This window comes from Drosophila pseudoobscura, chromosome X (assembly GCF_009870125.1).
Source record: "Drosophila pseudoobscura strain MV-25-SWS-2005 chromosome X, UCI_Dpse_MV25, whole genome shotgun sequence".
Classification (NCBI taxonomy): Eukaryota; Metazoa; Arthropoda; class Insecta; order Diptera; family Drosophilidae; genus Drosophila; species Drosophila pseudoobscura.
The window spans coordinates 950,036-971,693 of NC_046683.1; the positions used below are offsets into that span (position 1 = coordinate 950,036).

The 21,658-nt window shown below is 46.0% G+C and overlaps 2 protein-coding genes and 1 long non-coding RNA gene across 7 annotated transcripts in view; 1 reads left to right on the forward strand and 2 right to left on the reverse strand.

Annotated features, from left to right (window-relative positions):
- Ptpmeg2 (Protein tyrosine phosphatase Meg2) overlaps positions 1-12,912 on the reverse strand; it is a 31,890-nt gene extending 18,978 nt beyond the window's left edge. For 3 of the 4 annotated variants that reach the window (XM_033384352.1, XM_033384353.1, XM_002134497.3), the window contains exon 1: positions 3,600-3,981. In XM_033384352.1, coding sequence (XP_033240243.1) covers positions 3,600-3,728 — 129 coding nt within the window. In that variant the 5' untranslated portion in view covers positions 3,729-3,981. Of the gene's footprint in view, positions 1-3,599; positions 3,982-12,662 lie in introns of those variants that run through there. The other variant, XM_015186751.2, reaches the window with a different exon arrangement.
- A 53-nt stretch (positions 12,913-12,965) lies between these two features.
- On the forward strand, positions 12,966-13,806 carry LOC117184993 (uncharacterized). 2 transcript variants are annotated; one of them, XR_004470478.1, is made up of 3 exons: positions 12,986-13,207; positions 13,274-13,584; positions 13,653-13,806. It is a non-coding gene; the product is annotated as an uncharacterized lncRNA (long non-coding RNA). The 2 variants fall into 2 exon arrangements; XR_004470477.1 differs by having other exon boundaries at positions 12,966-13,207; positions 13,274-13,806.
- On the reverse strand, positions 13,757-17,950 carry LOC6901055 (nose resistant to fluoxetine protein 6). The gene is made up of 6 exons (XM_002134498.3): positions 17,539-17,950; positions 16,106-16,514; positions 15,589-15,662; positions 14,967-15,496; positions 14,230-14,886; positions 13,757-14,162 (listed from the first exon to the last, which is right to left on the reverse strand). The coding sequence occupies exons 1-6, from the start codon at positions 17,846-17,848 to the stop codon at positions 13,863-13,865; spliced, it is 2,280 nt and encodes a 759-aa protein (XP_002134534.2). The 5' UTR covers positions 17,849-17,950; the 3' UTR covers positions 13,757-13,862.
- Positions 17,951-21,658: the final 3,708 nt, after the last annotated feature.

Genomic DNA, 21,658 nt, shown 5'->3' on the forward strand with positions numbered 1-21,658 from the left:
ATCGTCGCTGTCGTCGTCGTCGTCGTCGTCATCGGCTGATAGCAGCAGCGTTACTCCATCTGTTGCTGTTGTTTTTGCTGCCGCTGCCGCTGCTGCAGCTGCAGCGCTTGGCTCAGTACACTCTTATGCTGGCAGCAGCAGCAGTGATGCCGTTTTGGCTGATTTAAAGCCAGATCATGGAATCTTTTTTGCTATTGAGGCAGATCGCTTTTGCAGTTATTAATATAATTGTACTAATGGTCGGTTTATTCGTAGCTTTCTCTGAGGCAAAGCTGCGGCGTCGAAGCTTTTGTAGAGCTTTTTATAGCAGCAAAAGTCGGTTAAAGCTTAAGCTTCATTCTGGGTCACTTTTCCAGCTATTTTCTGGCTCTTTCGTTGGCTAAAGGGTTCCCGGCAGCAGCACTGCGGCAGAGCTGCGTATGCGGCAATTCCAAGAACCATTAGACGCCAGCAGCAGCAGCGGTGGCAGCGGCAGCGGCAGAGAAGACGGACGCCAGGTTGTCGCTGGAGGGGCATACCAACAATTTGAGTCATGCGTGAGACGTGAGCCACCGTCGCTGTTGCTGATGCTACCATATGTCACCCTTCAGACGGGGCACAGTGGCCCCAGATGGGCGATAAAACCCGTGAAATGTTTGATTAGTTGTTCGACAAGCGATACAAAAAGATAGATACATAGATAGATAGATAGCTACGACTGTTGTCGATCAAATTGTATTCGTGTGAATTTCAATTTTCGTTTATCTTCGAGGCTCCTTGGGACTTCGAAGAACGCTCTTAGATATTATTTTCATCGGTATATGTACGACGACGCCCACTGTGAGCGGGTGGAATTCCTCCGAAGCGGATTTCGATCGCCCGAATGGAGAGATGATGGATGGATGGACGGAGCGGAACGGAACGGAACGGAAGGTGAGCGGAGTGCTGAGGGGAGTGGGACGTTGATGCGTCACCGCTTTTTGTCCATTTCGTTCACTTTCGCGTGTTTTCACATGCATCTCTCTCGTTCCGTTTCGTTCCGTTCCTTCTTTCAACGGAATACATTATCGGTTAACGCGGGGGCCTCATCATCCCATTCATCGGATGATGGAATGGCAGTGTTTCCCTCTTTCTGGCTAACGTTCCCACCTCCTCACCACTGCTCTTTATCTTTCCAGTTTTTGGACACACAGTCGGATCGATCCTGTCATTGGAGTCTTTGGAGGTGCGATTGGAATGCTGCTTGAATTTGTACGCTTTTCGAGTTAACTCGGGGGCAGGGGCAGCCATGTGATGTGTCACCCCTCTGTTGGCCTAGGGGTCAATGGCGGGGTCATATTCCACTGCGGCTGGAACTGGAACCTGAGTTTCCTCCAACTACCGATTCTGTCCTTTAATTTGTCTTTCTTGATTACGATTATATCAGAGAGATGATAAACAAAAATAGTCCATAGAAAGACCTACTTGGAACACAGCTGTTTTCGGAACCAGTTCCAGTTCAGAGTAAGCCTCCTGGAAAGCAGAGCTAATTTTAAGGAGCCCAAACCCCAAACAATCTATAAATATCACAGAAGGAAAATAACGATATTTGATTCACAAAAAAAAAACACCAAAAGATAAACAAAAGATTCGTATGTAGAGTAGAGGGGAAAGAGGAGGTGAGGGAAGGGGAGGGAAGGCACCAGTCACTTCCGGTTCTCTCCAGTAGTTTTCATTCTGCCTTGGATCTCGTAAATATCTTAGCCATTAGCGTGAGCAAGTTAATAGAGCAACAACAAGAGTACCTCTACTTCTACCCCTGTCCCTGCTTCACCACCAGCCATCTCTCCCTCTCTGTTCATCTCTATCCCCCTGTTTGTTCCAGCATCCACTCATAACTGTACCATTATGCATCATGCAAAGTAAAAGCACAAAACGCGACATCAGTTCCGTTCCGTTCTGCGCTGGAGTTCGGTTCGGTTCTGAGCAACTGTAAAACTTTAGAGACTTGGATAGAGATAGAGATAGTAGTAGATCGCGATATGGAGCTATGGATGGATGGATGGATGGAGACTTTTAACGGACTCCGAGGAGCATAACAGCAGTTCTTTGGCGCTTACTCCGGCTCTGGCTCTGCTCTGAAACCCAAAGATCAGCCAGCGATTGGAAAGACACTCTCAAGACAGATACAGACAAAAGACACAGTTATGCTTGGCGAAAGATACAAGATACTTAATCGTAGTGATTGATGAAGAATGGAAAAATGGAAGAACACCGAGAACAACCTATAGCTTAAGCTTCGGATGATCCACAGAATGCTCTCTCTCCTGCTATAGCCATTACTCATCGCGCTCCTGCTCCTACTCCCGCTCCCGCCTTTTTAAGTGTTTTGTACAGACAATTTCCTCGTTTCACTGAGCCCAGGATGCAGGATATTGCTGACAGATTGTTGTCGGAGAATGAATATTGGCCGCACTTTTTACAGCCACAGAGCAGCAGGAAATGCACAGCGCGAGAAGTGAGCACAGTGGAGGGCTCAGACAGGGGGACAGGGGATAGGGGGACTTCCTTTCACACTTTCGCATTGGAAATGCTTTGGAAATGCGAATGGGTATTTTTTTAAGCCCACGTTTAACACGCTTCTGCTCGAGGGGCGGGCAGTCGCCGGTTGCCAATTGAGAGTCGGTTCGAGAAGAAGGCAAAAGCTGGGGAGCCGAACGGAGCACAAGAGAGGCTAGTGGGTAGGGGGAGAGGAATCCGCTGTTCGCAGTTTGCGCTTTCCGTCTCTGCTGCTGCGATGATGCTCAAACGGTTTATGGTCTTCCACACCCATTTGCATATTAAATCTGTGTGTCCGAATCGGAATCGGAATCTGAATCCGAATCCGAATTCAAGCCAAAAACGGAACTTGGCAAAAGATGAAAGAGCCCAGAAAGTGACAAAAGAGCCGAGCCAAACAGCTGCTGCTGCTGCTGGAACCGCTATGGAACCGGATCTTACATACGAGTGTAAACAAATTTATGGAAATTTCTTTAATCAAAGAAACGTATGATATTTTCATATGGAAATGCACAGCACAGCCGTGGGGTTACAAGATGGCAATATTGTACATACATATGTACTCCGTTAACATGAATACCCCTAATAAACATCAACGTTTTTTCTCCTCCATGGCAGAGGAGCAAAGCGGGAGAACACCTCAAAGACCCATCAGCAGCTACAGAAGCAGAAGCAGAAGCAGAGATGCACCGACAGTGGAGAGGGGGAGCTAAAAGTCCAGCTTGGGACTTGAGATGAGGCGAAAAAGGAGAAGGAGAAGACAGCAAAAACTAATAAAGTTAGTCTATAAATAGCCCGAAAGCAGCAGCAGCAGAAGTGCAGCAGCAACAGTAGCAGCACAGCGTGAGAGCCGGAGAGCGGAAGAGCTAGAGGGGGACAGTGCACAGCACACAGCAGCCCGATGAAGCGAGCGAAAAAAGTAAAACGAGCAGGGAGGTGCAGGGCAGGACAAGATAGATGCAGGGGAGGCGAAAGCAAAAAAGCAAACTGAGAGAAGATAAAACTTAGAAAGTAAATAAGAGGAGGCATGGGCATGGCTAACGATGGATAGAAAGAGAGAGCACACACACACACACACACACCTTGGCAAAGCACAGGAAGAGCCGCTGATGACAGCCGTTGTTTCTGCTGCTCCTGCTGTTGTTGTTATTGCTGTCACTGCAATCGTCGTTAGATTCCCGCTGGTACTTGTTCTGCTGGCGTCGCTGCATTTTGCTACATTTTACATAGACACACACACGTACATACACGCGAAACACTGATCACACACACACCAGCACAAATAAATAAATAAATAAAATTGGATATATTTAATAACTAGAACATATTGCCATGCTCTCTCCTCCCGTGAGTGGAAAACGTGAAACCAAAGAGGGCGCGCGATCGTCCCCGAAAAAGAAAAAGACACGAGAGAGAGATGAACACGCGACGACCGAAACAACAATGAAACAACGGCACAAACAACATCGCCTTTGCCGCTGCCGTACCGTGCCAAGCCAGTCGCGTCGCTGCTGCGCAAGAGCAGAGGCTCTCGGCTCCAAGGTGTATTGATGGAAGGTTAGCCACTCGCACACATGGTGCAGGGTATATACATATCTATGTTTTTTTTTTGTTGCTGGCTCGTGCATTCGCACAACGCGGTGGCAAATGAGAGAGTGGTAAGAAGATATGCGACTCGAAGAGTGGTTCAAAAGCCTCACCTTATATTAATGCACTTTGGGTAGATCGACTCGAGCGAGTAAGGCGAAAGAAAGAGAGCGATCGCGCACACGAGGCGGCGGGCGCCGACGCAGCAGCAGCCCGACCGCCCCTTTACAGCCGACAGCCTGCTGTTCATTGTTTTTGGTGCACTCTGCCGATGCCGCTGCCACTGACACAGTTCAATGTCAGCGGTGGAGCTGGAGCTGGGCGAGGGAGAAAGGGATAGGAGAACCGAGAGACTGATTGAATCTTGTAAGGGGATGCCGCTGTTGATGGTATTCCCGTAGGAGCCGTAAGACAGGCTCGCATAAGTTCATACATCTGTTTTCTAATCCTATAAAACAGCTGTTTCCATAAACAGTTGTGGCTCAGCTCTAGATTTATTTGAATACAAGTACATTAATTAGTTTTCTGGAATACCATTAGTATTCCTGTTGCAAAAACAACTGCCAAAATCTTAAGCCTCTCCCCAGGGCAGCTTTTGTGCTCGTAATTTAATGTATTCTATTTTCTACTGCTGCTCTCTTCCCTCTCTCCACCGTCTCTACCGCGCGCTCGCTCTCCTGCCTTTATGACTTCTTATGGGAAAGTGTTAAGAAATTTCGCCACAGTTTCGAGTGTCGCTGGCAAAGTTTCACTTGTGCTCTTCATCCATATCCCCATATCCCCACATCCCCACATCCCCACATCCACATCCACATCCATGTGTACGAGGAGAGTGAGTATCGGAGACGGGATTGGGTTTGTCTCTCTCATACTTATGATTATTGCCATTATTTTGTTTATTATTACGATTATTACTACGCTTTCTTATGGCACTGCGCTCGATTATTGTAAGCAAAATGCTCGCCGCTGAAGCTGTCTGTCTTTGTCTGGGGCCTCTGTGGCCTCGGTGGGGCCTGGGGGCGTGACATTGAGACAAGACAAAAGCTGCTGCCAAGCTTCCAAGCTTCCAAGCTACCAAGCATGCACGGCCGACGCGTACGGACGCGAGTATTTGAGTATTTCAAAGCCAAAAGAAAAACTTTCTTTTCGATGCGTTTACACACAGCAAATCCCCGCATCGCCTCGCATCGAAAAGAAATCACATCATTTATGCTCATTTCTTTTCTTTCTTTCCACAACACACACAACATTTCGCAGCCAGCCCTGCACCAAAACGAGTTTTGATCCACAAATTAGAGGACAGACGAGACGAGAAGCGACGCGACGCGCGCTGTGCTGTGCTGTGCTGCCCCCGTTCCGTGCCGCTTAGAAAGTGCTCCCCCAAAATGGGATTAGTAGAGCTGCTGTCCGACGCAACGCAGCACTCCATTACGCAACTTTCAAAGTGGAGGAGGGACGGGGTAGGGTGCGGTTGGGGTTGGGGCGGTCCCCCCGCCCGATGATGCGACACATTTCCGAGGGCGGTTGGAACGTGACCACCGTGGAGCACCACTCTACTTATTATGTCATTCTCGACTCATAACAGAACTTTCAGAAGCAATTTCAGATATTTCTTGCTCTCCAGCGAAGATACTAATCACAGAAGGATACATACTGGAGATGTCTGACGAAGAGAACGAGAGAGTAGGCTGCTCCTCAGTTCTAGTCGAGATATCGTAAAACTAATGGATACCACTCCAATACATGTATTATCCAAAGCAAAGACCCGAGATTCCCATGAATTTTCTAGACTAAAAGTAGTAGCAAATATTATAGCACCCACGACAGAGCAGGAGGTATGGAGAGAGCTACTTCCTAGTCGTTCCAGGTTCGTTGAGTGGCCCCGCCATTCAGATCCCAGATTTGTTTCCAATTTCGCTTATTCTATGCAACATAATGTGTCCCGTTAGGTCCATGGGCATTCTGCCAAAAGCAGGAACAGAAGCAGAAGCAGAAGCTGCCGCCGCAGTTTGCCATTTTAATTATCAGAAATGTGTGTGTGTGTGTGTGTGTGTGTGCACCGGAGATGGACAGAGAGACCCCAGACCCCAGACCCCCGAATGGAATGTCAAAAGAAACTTAGAGCCAGCCCCAGAGCCCGCTGAGGGGAGGGGGGACCAGCATGTAGGCCAACAGACAGAAAAATGGAAAAGCTCTTCACTGCGAAGCTAGATCTAAGCTCGCCCTCGCTCCGTTGTCCCCCCCCCCTCCTGCTCCCCTGCCTCTTGAAACTCATTTCTTTTGCACAATGTAAATCGGTCAAACCAATCAAAAAGGCAAAAAATATACACATATACACATACATATATAGCTACAATGCCCTATACTCTCGCCCCTCTCGCTAAGAGCGAGGGCTCTTTTCGTGCTGCTTTCTGGTTTGGAGCCAGGCCCCGCGGCATTGGAAAGTGTTGTGGATGGGATTGAGAATGAGATGAGATGGGGATCGGGATCGGGATTTGAGTAGAGAATGCGATGTGATGTGATGTGATGCGATGTCCACGTCATTGTCAGGCCGAAGCCCTAACCCTACTCTCTAGCCCTGCACTAGACTGCAAATGCCATCGAGAGAGAGAGAATATTGCAACAGAGACTTGAGCACGCGGCGACAGCAACAAGAAGAGGCGGAAATGAAGAGTCCACCAGACAATGGGACCCCGCATTAGAAACTACAGATTTGTATACAAAGAAAAAGAGACCGACCGACCGACCGACCCCGAAAAGAAAGCCAAACAAAACAGAACGAAGGAGAACTTTGCAGGCAAATCAGCGATAGTAGTACAGTGGGCACTGGATAAGTACACCTAAGAGCACACAGCCGGGGCGGAGGCTTCATGGACAAATATTTGAGAGGTGCCTTCCAAGAGATAATCGAATGAAATAAAGAATTATGGCTTTCGCTTCCACTTCCATCGATTTATCGCCAAATCGATGACTTTCTAGTGTTTAATCCATCAATTTATTGAAGTATCGAAAAGTTTCTGGCATCTTGCCATTGTTTTATCGCAAAATCAAAGACTTTCTGAAGTATGGATTACTTTCACATGATTTTATCGATAGATTTGTTGGATTTTTTCATAATTTTTGGGGTATATTTTTTCAGTGAGAACCTTTCCTTTGTGTTAGAATTTCTGTACGAGAGATTATCAGATAAAATATTATTTATTTTAGACAAGAATTACTGTTCTCCGTGTACTTCTGCTACTTCTGCTTGAGGTAGAGATGGGGGGGCATCATCGCGGAAGCAGAAGCAGAAGCAGCAAGAAGCCAACGACGTCAAATCCGTGCCAGAAGCAGTAGAAGCAGCAGCGGCAGCCTCCGCTTCGCGATTCTCTGAGAGCCACTCGCCCGGTCGAGGCCCCTCCTCCCATACACATGCACGTCGTACATACATATGTGTCTGTGTGTGTGTGTGTGTGTGTGGGGTTCAACAACCTCCCACAGAGAAGCCACGGATTGGGATAGAAGCGAATGAGAAGCGAGGAATGATGGTAAAACAACAATACATTGCCCTATCCCCCATCCCCCATCCACTATCCACTATGCACAGCGCCCACTGCCACGCCCACACATCGCATCGCAATAGTTCCTTCAATTATGCATAAATAAAGGGAAAATCGTAATAAACTTCGGACCAGGAGAGATCCCTGCCGTGATTAAACCATGCAGCAGGCACCAGGCAGCAGGCGGCATATATTTGACCCACTTCGGAAGCAATATGTCCATTAAGTGGGTGGTTCGTTGGGGGCGCCTCCCTGGGGGAAGAGGCCCCAAACAACAGGCTATAGCCAACAATTGCAGGCGGAAGCAGAGCAGGGGATAGGGAGAGGGTGGCCGGCGACCGGCGACCGGCGACATTTGATAGCCAATTGTGGCCGGCAAAGTGCTTATAGAGTTCAATTAACTATAAATATAGCCACGGCCCAGGCACTGTCCTCCCCTCCCCATTTCGAGCAGATCCCAGACAGAATTCAGAATTCAGATTGCAAGGAATTGGATTGGATTGTATTGGATTGTATTGGATTGTATTGGGGATTGTTGAATGGATTCTAAATTCGAATTGGTCTACAAAAGATCCCCGAAGATAAAACAGAAGAGAAACCAGAAATGGACAAAGACTTCAGACTGTTCAGACTATTGTTGCACTGCAATAATTATAGCTCTTTTCTTTGGGGTATAGCCCCGAAAGAAGTTTCCCCGAGGGCGAGTGTTGTAGTGCTACAACGCAATTTCCGACTATGAAATGGTATATAGTATAGTGCCATATATGTAGTACATACCCGTGCATACTGCTCATATTGTAGTGCACAAAATGCGAATACACTGGCGAGTATATGTATGTATATGTAGCTACTACACATGGTATATCTACTCTATTGTAATCACACGAGCACTCGTACGTTGCGCTCTAAATAGGCAATCAACAAGCATCGTTAAAGACTATATTCTATATTTAAGCATAATTTATAATCGAATGCAGAGGCACTTAGTATAAGAAGGAGCAATACTTCCATCTCCAGCCTGAAGGCGGCCCTGTTGCTCTGGCTATAACTATTAATTGTAATGCAATCAAGATATGCCTTAAACTACAATTTGTATAAATAAACATTTCCAACAATTGCGTCGATAGCATTTCTTTTCCACAAACCCCTCTTTTTGTTGGGGTGACTTTTCCCTAAAGAGCGGGATATGTGAGCTTCTTATTCGCACACCAACACCACGAGGCAGAGTGCGTAAGACAGAGACAGAGACAGAGACAGAGGGAGAGAGAGAATGAGTAGGCGCGTGGCTGGGGGTAGCCTAGCCATTTCAGGTAGCAATTTCAGTTCTTCCCTCTGTCTACTATAATGATCTGATCTGTTCCAGATTCGACAACCTGGTAGATATGGCCATTCTCTGTGATTCTGCTTTCTAGGTTTTCTTGTATCTTGGGTGCGTGATTTTCGCCTTTTGTGGCCTCGATTCAGTAGGATATCACAGGAGCCGACACACTAAATCCTCTTCTCTTCTCTTGAGTATCGGGTATAACAACATTTACTTGGATATCTTTCCAGGGCCGCGTGACGCGCAAACAGGGTAATCTTTAAGTTATAATTTGTACTCCTTCCAGAGTACTACGACTATTACCATTAAGCTACATATTTTCAGTATATACATACATATGTATATCAGTATATTTCATGGTACATATTTCTGGATTTCTGGATTTAAGGGTTTTTCTTTTTTTTTTTGGGGGAAAAACACTCCATTCCCTTCCTAGTATTCTGCATTCTTCTGCATTTGGTCCCCTTTTATTCTTTCATTTTGGATAGGATAGGCCTAGAGCTCCAGGGCTCCTCTTCCTCTCTCTCTCTCTCTCTCTCTCTCTCTCTCTCTCTCCGTGTCGTTGGACCCTGTGTTCCAGTTTTGATTTCGGTTTGGTTCCGTTTCGGATCGCTGTTGGGTTGGTGGATTGGTGGGTTGGTGGGTTGGTGGGTTGGTGGGTGGTTCGGGTGTTTTGTGGTTCTGCTGCTGTTTCTGATTGTTTGTTAGTGGGTTGTTCTCTGGTGTTTCTCTGTTGATAAGAGTGCATTGGGCCTGACCCATTTTCACACACACACACACACACACACACACACACACACACACACACACGCACACTCACACGGATATGGATACGGGTGGACGAGTGTGTGTGCGGCTGCCTCCGCATGTGTGTGTTTTCGTTGCACAACGCAGTTTTGTGTTCCATTCTCATTCTCATTCTCTTTTTATTTATTGTTACTTTTATTCGCCTTTTTTTGTTTTTAATGAAAGTTACTGTGGCTTCCACTGCTGTTGCTGTTGCTGTTTCTGCCACTGCCACTGCTGCTATCTGCGGTGGCAGCCCTTGCGGCTTAATCAACGCAAATGAGGAAGAAAAGAAATGAGAAGAAACCTCAGGGCACAGCAACAGGCTGTACCACTGCCATGCCCCATGCCCCGTGCCCCGTGCCTACCCCGTGGGTCATTGTACTGTGTCCCCCCCACCCCCCATCCCGCATCCACCATCCCGTCCGTAAGGATACTATAATAAATTCAGGGCAAGCCCAAAAAGGGCAGCCAGCGAACAGCACCAGGATACAAATATTTCATAAGTTTTTGAGGCAGAGCCAGAGGGGAATCCCCCCCTCTGCCCTGCCATTGCTTTATTTAGTGGAATACACACACACACGACGCCGAATAAATTTATTTGTGTGCACACAAAGAGGGGCAGAGCCAGAGGCAGAGGCAGAGGCAGCGATGGCTGAAGTGTGGTTGCCACTGCTGCCCGAGTGTCTGCACTTTTTATGAGCAATTTGATTTATGCACTGAGCAAACAGACAGTGGGGCAGGCAGGCGTGTGGTGTGCTGTGGGGTGGCATCCACAAAAGTTGGCAAATGTGCAACAATGAAAATGCAACAATTTGTAGTCTGTAATGTCAATTCAAGCGAAATCAATTGTGTTGTGTGCCATACCCATACACACACGCCACACACGGAAACAAGCGCAAATTGATGCAAATACACTGACGGGAAGAGGAGGGGAGGGTCCCTGCCCCCCCCCTTGGATGACACACAACATAATCAAGAAAGGGATATGCCAGTGAGAAAGAGATAGTTAATTGAATATTCTATTCATGAGATACATTTCCATGCACGAGTGAAGATAAATACTCAGTGGAGAATGTGAAAGATACGAGCCTTAGTATGTACGGGTTTTCCTTCTTAAAGGTAAATCTCCCCCACATTCAGGTGGTCCGTGTAGAGAGGGTTTCCGTATTAATTTCCCTTTGGGTCACCCGAAAGAACGAACGTGGCAAAAGGCAGGGAAGGCAGTCCACCCGCACGGCAATCGTTTTCCACGGAACTTTGTAATTGGAATCATTATTCCGGAAAAACCTTACAACTCCCCCCCTTCCCTGCCTTCCGCACCCGTCCCATTGTTGTACCTTTTGCAAAAATTGAAATGAATGAACATTTTCGGGGCCAGAGATACAAGTACAAACACAAGATTTCCACAGAACTAGGGAGGGAGAGACCAGTTTATGGGGTTTTTGCGCAAAAGTTGGCCGAGGGAGGGGAACACTTCAATGGAACAAAAATAAATGATCAGTGGAAAACACATAAACAAAAGACAACCAGCCTCAGCGCCAGAGCTTCCGATTCGTTTCGGGAAAAAATGCAAATGGAAATGGAAAATCTAAGTAAATTTCCGCAGCAAAGAGAAAAAGAAAAACAATCACAGAAGCTGTACATGAGACTGTGAGATACCCTCTACTGCTCTCCTTTTTCTGGCTGGCATACATACGTATGTACATACATACATATGTACATATGTAGATGTGTATCTCTATAAAACAGAAAATCTTTCCAAAATGTGGCGAATATTGGAAACGTCCCCCTCCCCCTCCACCACCCCGTCCCCAACGAATACGGTTTTACATATTTAAAGCAATTTGATTTGGGAGGGGAACGTATTGCCAACGAAGATTCATTCCGAATATTTTGCATGCCCCCCCCCCCCCCCTCTCCGCACCCTTTGGCGGGGCGATTAAACAAACAATGAACCCGCGCCAACAGCTGTCTGTGTGTGTTTTTGTGTTTTTCTGCCTGTTTCCATGTTCGTGTTGTATGTGCAAGGGTGTGTGTGTGTGTGTGTGTGTGGGTGAGGGATTGGGCACAAAGATTTGTGCAACGGAATGGTAACACAATTGGCCAACATAGAGAGACAGACGGGCCAGAAGAAAGAGTAACAGCAGCAGCACACCACAAAAGGCATTTGGCAAAGGGAAAGCGTTTTTCCTGGGCCTCTGCCGCCTGTTGGCCGAAACTGGTTTCTGTGGCCCTTGCTTGCAACACACAGCCCCGGAAATCACTTTCCCTAATGAAGCGAGACCCGCGCACACTTACACTGGCACACACTCACGAAAAAACACACACACACGGCAGCAGGGTTACAGTTACGATTATAAGCTGATAACAGTGTGCCACTGCCTCGATCGAAAGAGGAGAGGGGTGGGGTTACTGGGACTGGGACTGGGACTGGAACAGGAATGGGAATTGGAATTGCGGTGCATTGGAATTCCAGAGTGTGGGAAGTATGGGATGCCTGGTTAGGCAGGAGGCGGCACGTGTTGGCAAACATAAACAGGCACACACACACAAACGACCACGCACTCGAAGATGCAATAGCGGCACGAACACACACACACACACGCATGCACTCGCCTGCACCACTCTGACGAAATTTCCACACACACCCACACTCCTAAGCCCGCACACTCACGCACACAAATACCAGCAAAGAAATACAGGTTGAAAACACGCACGCAAAAAATTTCGGTGTAGTCTTTTCCTTCCTTTGTTGTTTTTTGTGTTCTGTCTGTGGCAACGCCTGCAAATCGCTTTGGAGCAGGCATATTTACCCCCGCAGCCACGCAGGCGAGTCACTTTATTTAAATTGTACCCTTTCGAAATGAATAACAATTTTAAATTTTAATTTTGTTTCGAGCAACACTTACAAATTCTTGTTGTTCTGCCTCCGACGCCATTATTGATATATTGAATATTGATATATATGTTTGTGTGATATTATATTTATTGGCGATATTCTTTTTGGCGAAAATATTTCTGCGGTATAATCATAACTTTTCGTAACTTAGAAAAAAATTCGCTTTATTTGTGTGTTGTTTCAACAACAACAACACTGTTGTGTTGTCGTTGTTCGCGCCGTTTAACATTTCCACCGCATACAGTGTGAGGATTTATCGATAAGATATACGGTCTGACCCTCAGAAAAATACCGAAATACGTCATGATTTTCAAAATATACTGACGAATTATGTGTATTCAAGTTCCATAATATTCCATCCCTTTTGATATTCGGCTGAATATTAGCAGCTAGCTAAGACCCTCAGCTCAGAACTCATAATTTTATCCGATTATAAAATCGGTTTCCTACAAGAATAGCTAAATTTAAGTTTGCATCTTGATTGCATTTCGTATAAAATCAGGTTTAATCAAAACCGGTCAACAGCAATTACCACTACATTCATTTCTTGACATGGTAACTACGCGCTAAGTACATTTTTGCTATATACATATTAACTACATTTTAGGTAGTTACCAAAAGCGACACCTTTGTGTACGCATCAGGAATTTTTGCCCGTTTCTTTTTCATATAAACCCCATGGAAGCGCCAGTGTGAAAAACCTCCGTCATCCGTTGTTCACGCCTTTTAACATTTGCATCCCATACCACCCCGACTACGTCATTTTGGCTAGTTCTTGCAGTTGCAACCGAACACGTACGAGCGCAGGGCATGTAAAGCCGGACCATAAAATACAATGGCAGACAAGGGCAACCTTAATATACCAAGATCATTTCCGATTGTTTACTACATCGATATTCTGTGCAAAATTCTACTACCGGTGAACGTCACAAGTATATTTTGCTCTGCTTTTATATTGTACGACCTTTAATTGACTGATTTCATATGAGAACCATTACAGACCATTCAGGATCGATTTATATACCATAGATGAAAAGCAAAATTTTTAAAACAGAAGACACCGATATTATCGGATGGTTGCAGTACAGTGTGACTGGCGCCAAATTCAAACGATATTTCTTTTTAATATTTTTTAATAAATAAAACTAACTAAATACAAGAAAAAAAATTGGTTCGTGTTTGCTGTTTCACTGTTCCCTGCTCAGGGGATCTAAACCTTTGACAGCTCCTCGGTGGTGCTTCCGGGCGAGGGCGTGATCTCTGCCTCAGTCTCCACTGTAGCAGAGCTTCCACTGACAGGGGCAGGAGCAGGGTCAGAGGCGGTAGGCGCGGCTTCCTTGACCTCCGGGGCGGCACTCTTGGCCAGATCGCCGGGCGAGGGCTTCTTGGGCGGAGATTTGGAGCCACCAAAGATGGCCTTCTCGATGCCCAGGATGGGGGCCTCAAAGGCCAGCGTCGCGAATATGGAGGCCGTCAGGGTGATGCCAAAGTCATGCCACCAGCGAAGAATCTGCAAGCGAGAGATTCGAAAGGGTAATGAGGGAGAGCAGAGAGAGCCGAGAGAGAGAAACACTTACCGCATCGTAGTTAGAGAAATGGGTGTCGGTCTGGAGGCGGGCGGCATTCACCAGCTGGACGATGCGATGGATGACGTACATGCAGTAGGTGAGACGACTGAAGCCTGTGAAGAAGCTCCACGAGAGGAAGTCGTTGATCAGGCCACCGTGTCCGTTGTAGCAGGCCCACACGATCCATCCGATGGACAGAGCCCAGGAGGAGCGGCTGAGCGGCTCGAATAAGGCGCCCTCGATCAGCGGCGAGTTGGGTGTTCCGGGCAGGATGCGCCAGTAGGGACCCCACATATCCGCCAGCATGGTGCCGAAGGCCACCGTCCAGCCAACGACCACCCAGACCTTGGCCAGCGGGATCTGTCGTCCGCGGTTGCGGGTGAACAGGAAATAGCCAAAGATCACGCCAATCAGCCACGTGGGTATGCGCGTGTGGGTGGGATAGTAGGTCATCTTCTGCCGCAGATCCACATGATCGTCCTGCACGCGGAACAGGGTGAAGTCCTCCAGCATGAAGGTGATAAAGGTTCCGGCAAGGCAGATCAGACCGAAGATCGAGATGGGTATTAGGGCCTTCTTGCCCCACTTCCACAGCGGAATGAGGAACAGGGGCGATAGGAAGTACAGCTGCGTATCGACAGCCAGATACCAGGATTGTGACACGCACTAGAAATTCAGAGAGAGATTCAGACTATCAGTTCCAGAGTTTCAGAGCTTCAGTTTCAGAGATTGGACACGACACTCACAATGTGATAGGGGTAGGCATAGTTCTGGATATAGACGAGCGTCGCCCACCAGGAGTCCTCGCAGCGCTTGTCCTGGGTGCCCAGCTTGAACCACATGGGTCCCTCGCCGGAGTACTTGTACAGCGACATAATGTACAGCACCACAACGGCCACCACCGGTGTGAGCCGAATATACCGATGGAAGTACATCATCGGTATGTTCAGCTTGCCCTTCGTTCTCTCCAGCTCACGGAAGGCGCCCCAGCACATCAGCAGACCGGACATGAAGAAGAACGTGTCCACGCAAAGGGATCCGTTCTGGACGAGCATCGAGTAGGGGGTCTCCACCCACGTGTAGAATTTATTCCGATTGATGTGCGGCAGGTCGTAGAAAGTCATGTATCCATGCCCGAACACCACCCACATCATGCTGAAGCAACGAAGGCCGTTCAAACAGTGGATCACATTCGGATTGTTCACCTTCTTCACCGTGAAGATCTTCGGGGCATTGTGCAGTACAGAGAAGGCGATCAGAAGTGGCCTCTTGGGAGCTACACAACAACAATAAAATCAAAACAAAAAAATACAAGATCATTCATAAGCACGAGAATTCCATAGGGTATGATTTGGATGATTGCCTTACCCTTTTTGCGGGTCTGTATGTAGTCATAGACACTGCTGGCAATCATAAAGAACACAATCGTCGAGAAGAAGATGCTGTCGAAAGGAGTGAAGGATAAATATACAATACACAATCAATTCCACTCCATTGATTGATTTAATTAATTAGAAAAGCTACTCTACTCTAAGGTAGACTCTTATCACAGTCCAAGAACGGTACTTCAATTCTCTTTGTTATCTTATCTGGGAATGGGCCTATTGTTTTCAATTTTCAGTTCCACTTTTGATTTGGCATTTTGCCAAAACTTCCTGATTCCGGATTACCTATTCAATATCTGTTCCACGGAGAAATCTCTCTATCGCAACAACGGTGGCCCTTCGGCTTCGCATAATAATAATACTTTATCCCAACTGTTTTATATCCGTTTTAGGCTAGTATGTATATCTCACCATTCCCTCCCATCTAAATCTATAAAATCACAAAGAAGTCTCTCTTCTCCCTTCTGTTCCATTGTCCCATCTAAAAATCGATCACTTACATGGCAAATATGTCAATGCCTCGCAGTGTGATGGGGGCATCGTATTTGCATCGGGTCTGGGTGACCATATCGACATCCATAGAGACGACATCGTCGCCATAGAAGTGGCTGATCACATCCTTGAGCAGGGCATCCGTCTTCTTGGGTCTGCAGGTGCTGGGAATGCAGATGCCGAGCTCGAAGATCTCGGGATCGGTCTGCTTGTAGCTGATGCGCGATGATTGGAACTCTTCGCCTCGTTTCTTGACATCCTTGTAGAACATGGTGATGTTCAGGGTCGCCAGGCAGTACTGCCCGCGGATCTCGTCCCCGTAGGTGTTGGTGGCGGCCACGCACTCCTCGTACTGCCCCATGCTGATCGTGTGGCCCCAGAACAGGCCCATGGGCAGGCGGCCCCAAGTGTCAGGAACTGCAAAGGGAAACAGAACAGAGGGTGAGTCGTCATCGTCTCCACGCTTAATCTCCCCACCCCACACAAAAGACCATGGACAAATCTGGACTATATCGCCATGCTTATCGATATCGATGGCCCCGCCTGCATTGGGGATTTGCAGCGATAGCCAGGAGCGAGATTAGGTTCTGGTTTTTCCCCAAACTTCTACGATTATATTGTGCAATTAACCAGAAGGTGCCTCCACCGGTGTTTTCTTGCATAACGTTCACTGATTTATTGACCCCATAAAATGCACTCTTTGGTACATTTACTGGACGGCGGGGTACTCTATCGATACATATATGTAGAACATGAAATACGATCGAATCGAATCGAATGATTGCAAAATGCATGCAAATGGAAATCATTTAGAAAAGGACTTATTTTCTGTTTTTCGAGATCTTTATCGTAATCCCATCCCGAATGCCATTAACCAGATCTTATCGCCGGAAAAAATGCCACCCAAAGAATGGGGACAATCAAATTTTGATTTGTTATGCGATGATTAAGGGTAGTATAACAATTGAATTTACTGCCCATCGTAAAGGCGAAAACGAGGCTAAAATGGATTTATGAATGGGCAAAGAGGTAGGGCTGGAAAGAACCCATTAAAATGGGTAATAAACGAGGGATAAGAAGGAGAGAACAGAGTATGCTCTTCATTGAAATCTTATTTCGCGAACGCGAACTGAGGGGCGATAGCATGCAGGAAAGAATATCGATATAGGAGATCCATTTTTTGAAGCTCCAAATGTCAGACAAATGTTATCATTGTAATTATTATCTACGAACTACGGAAAACGACCAATGAGTAATACGAAGAGGAAGATCGATTTTCAGTGAGAGCAAAATTGAGAGAAATTGCGGTCTGCGCGGTCTGCCTAGAGCACGGCATCCATCTTTATACGTTGGATACTGCTGTCCATTCACTTTGCGTATGTCTTGAAATGACAAAACACAAAACACAAATCACAAATCACACATCACATTTCCAGCTTACATTCGAGGGCCCATTCCTCGGTGTTGGCGATGGCGTCCCGGATGCGGATCAAATCTCGGTCGCACAGATCGTCGTCGTACACGGGATGATCCTCGTCATCATCGCCAACGCGTTGGCTGCGCGACACTTGGCTGGTGGTGGCATTGGCAAGGATGGCCTGGTCGGCGGCCAGAGCGAAGAACTTGTGGGCCATGCTGCCCTCCATTGGCGTGGAGTAGCCGCTGAGGAGATCGTTGTTCGACCGTTCAGCGGACACCGCCGCAATCAGGAGCAGCGGCAGCGCTGCTGCCAGGACATGGAGACGTCCCATAATCCTGTGGGAGTGTGTGGATCCTGTTTGCGATCTCGTGGAACTGCTGCTCGTACGACTCGACGCGAGCGCGCAGCGTTGCGGAAGGATGGAGAACTGAGTGGCGATCGGCGGGATCGGTGACTTTTATAGGCTATCGATTGGGCGGGGGAGTGGCTGTGGCTGTGGCAGTGGGCAGTGGGAGTGGAGTGGGGGTACTTGAGTCGCCGACACCGGGCACCAGCACCGGCGATGACCAAGCACCAGCCGCCCCTGGGATCTATAAATATTTCCAACATAGATACAGGTACAGGTAGGGGTAACGGTCTCTCTCTTAGCCGCACTCCGAACGATAAGACGATAGAACGCGTCTCCTAATCAATTGGCTTGCATTGGCTCCACATTATCAAGGTGCTGTCTTATCTGGTTCTTATTGGCCTGGCTTGGCGTTTCTCGTGTAGGTCTCCGGTCTCCGGTCTCCGTTCTCCGTTCTCCGGCATGGATTTAGCCGGCGGATTTGGCTGCGCGAACGGACAAACGGATGGACGGTCCCTGGCGACCATAAATTCATGTCAAAGCCAAAAATAGTAATCGCCAGATCTCTGGGCCAAGATTGCAGACAGTTCATGCAACGATAATGGCAACGGCTCCAACGACCACCGATCCAATGACGGAACCATACCGAGATTTGGTTTAATTAAATTACTGAAAATTTTTGGGACTTTGAACGCGCGAAACAGACAATTATCGGATAATTTCGGTTGGCCAGAGATATATTAGCAGATATCGTGATGAGGTAAATCCGATGGTAGTCCACATTCAAGGCCGATATGAAAAGGAGGTGGGGTTGAGAGGCTTTGGAAGAAGGTAAGGAGGTAGAAGGAGATACTCGTCAGGGAATGTATGATGGAAGGGAATTTTATAGTATGAAAAGTAATAGAACGGAATGCTATGGGATAGTAATAGTAATAGCAAAGTAATAGAATGAAGGCGAGGAGAGGATATTTAAATTACTATTTTATAGAAATCTTCAGAAGAAACATCATACAAATTAACCAATACAAAAGATTAGGGATCTGTAGAGATATGTGGTAGAATGCATATTGAATAGGGGCTTCATAAAATGGAATGGTATGAGCAAAAATACTCAAGTAGTAATAGTTTAAGATAGGATATAGATGAAACTGATTGTATTCTATACTGAAAGTAGGGGTTGCTTTACATAAAGATATAAAAGTAAACTATCATTTTATGAAATAGAAAAATAAATTCATTGGAAAATCAATTAATTAAGTGATGAATATTTTACCCCAGAAGCAGAACCCTCATCGAAAAAGACTTCTCAAGAATCGTCGATCAGATTCGCAGGAACCCAACAAAAATGATAATAATACTCGGATATTTACCGTATGCATATAGGAAGCGAATAGAGTCGAATCAAATCATATCACCCCATTCAGGTGTGGGCTATAAGCAACAACAAAAATCGATAATCAGAGACATTTATTGTATTAGTCAATTGGTGGGGACGGTATCTTTGATCCGGGCCATCCATCCACTTTGGGAACACTTGGGGCACGGCACTTGCCGCTCCTCCATTAGGGACGAGTGTGAACGGCGTGAGTCGACTATTGGCGTCGCTGGTATTCGCACATCGATAATTTATGTGACAGTCACTTGAAATCGAGTGCAAAGCTTCAGGAATTCCACTGTCCACTGTCCACTGTCCACTGTCCGATACGATTCGCTCTGATCCGATCGGACTATGGATGGATGGTAGTGCCCGGTGGACGGTCTTGTGTCGTGGGAACAACAAAAAGCGACGTTAGCTGGGTGGTGGGTCCTTCAGTTTTTCCATTTTAATACCCACATCGTGTAGTCAATCTTATCGGAAGATTAACGTGGTTACAGCCTTTAGTTTGGCTATGGTTTTGCTGTGATTAAGCGGATTCGTTTTGGGATTTACGAGCTCAGGAAATAGCCATAAAGAATTAAGAATGTCTGGTCATCATTTTCACTTCATTCATCTTCACCTTGAGAATCTTGAGATTAAAGACTAAGAGCAAGAGAGAGAGAAGATAGGGGGGTCTTTCGTGTTTTTATTGTTTTGAAGATAATCACTTGCAAGGTCGCCCCATCGATTGATTGCCTCCATTGTTGAATTTTTGAGTTGTGGACTTGACTTGACTGGACTTGCGACCCCCACTGAAGGCATCAGCTGTGCTTCCCTCCTGTGGCTATCAAAGATCTGATGCGATCCGATCCGATTCGACTCGATTCGACTATTCATCGAGTACATATCGAAACGAACGTCAATTGCGGTAGCACTTGAAACCTATGAAAGTGTTTTCGACACATTATTTATAGATGTTTCATATGACGATGGCACGGGTTGATATTGATACTTGATAGTAGTACCGGCAAACGGATAATTCCCAGGTCTTTATAAACCGTATTGGACTTTGATCTTCAACAGCTGAACAGTGCAGAACAGAACCTCCTCCCGTCTCGTCCCCCGACTTCCGCCTGGTAATATCGTTTGACGGAGGAAAGTAAGTGAGACCCAAAGTGCAGTAAATCAATTGCCGGCCAGTGAATCACATTGATTACAGCGGTCCTCACCACACTCTTTATAGTGCTCTCTGTAAATCAGCGAATCGTACGGTTTATTCCTCACCCTCTGTGCCACGGTATCCCTTATCGGATTGTGTCACTTGGATTTGGAATCATATTCGCATTCAATCGCCTGCTACTACCATTTTCGTGTGTTCCCTTATCAGAGGGGTGTGGTGTGGGGTGCCGTGCCTTATATAATCTTAATTTAATATTCCGATAGAAATCATCCCTGATTGGTGGAATCAGGGGATGAACCACTTAAGTTATACTCCCACCAATCCAACCCGCTATCACGACGCATTATGCAGCAGAGCCCCTCTGTCTGGTATGGGCCCCTGTATCTTATAAAAAACAAACAGACTTTCTTTCATTTTAATTTCATAATTTTTATTTAAATTAATTTATTTTACACTTTCAAGCAAAGTATTTTTAGTTAATTACAGTGGTGTTTGTTGTTGTTTTTTCGTTTGCTGTGATTTTTTTAGGGGGTACGACATACGACAAAAAATAAGGGGGGAATTAAATTAAATGTAAGAGATAGAGATTGGTGGAAAAAAATTAGAATAATCATACAATACAAATACAAATATATGCATATATATATATGTATATATATATATGTATATATATATATAATAATAATAATTAATCATAATCATCATCGTAATAGTAGTAAAAAAAACGTGTTTATAATTGTATCATGCAATGGATAAATGTATACAATATACTTATTTAAGAGGGTGTATTTTTTTCGTTAAAATTAATGAAAAACGGTATCTCATCTCACAAATCATCGTCTTGCTCTATCGCCTAATCGTTTATCGTTTTTGTCATCAGTAATCAGCGCATCTCTATTTTACACACAATCAGTTATCAACGGTTCGATCGACTTTCGATCATCATTCATCTTTAATCGCTATAATTATTCGTAATCATTATCATCATAATCATTTTGTTAATATTACTCGTACCCATAGTTTTTAGCTGTTTTTCTTTTCTTTTGTTTCTTTTGTTTTGTTGGTTTTTGTGGTTTTTTCTGTTTTGTTGTTGTCGTGTTAGAACTAGTTTTTACTAAGGCTTGGTTTACACTTGACTTAACTAGGCTTAAACGCTTCTTGCACTTCTTGCACTCCTTGCATTCCTGCTTCTGCTTTGTTTTTTGTGGTTTTTTTTTTGTTAGGTTTCCCTGTTCTTTCTTTTTGTTTGATATTACAT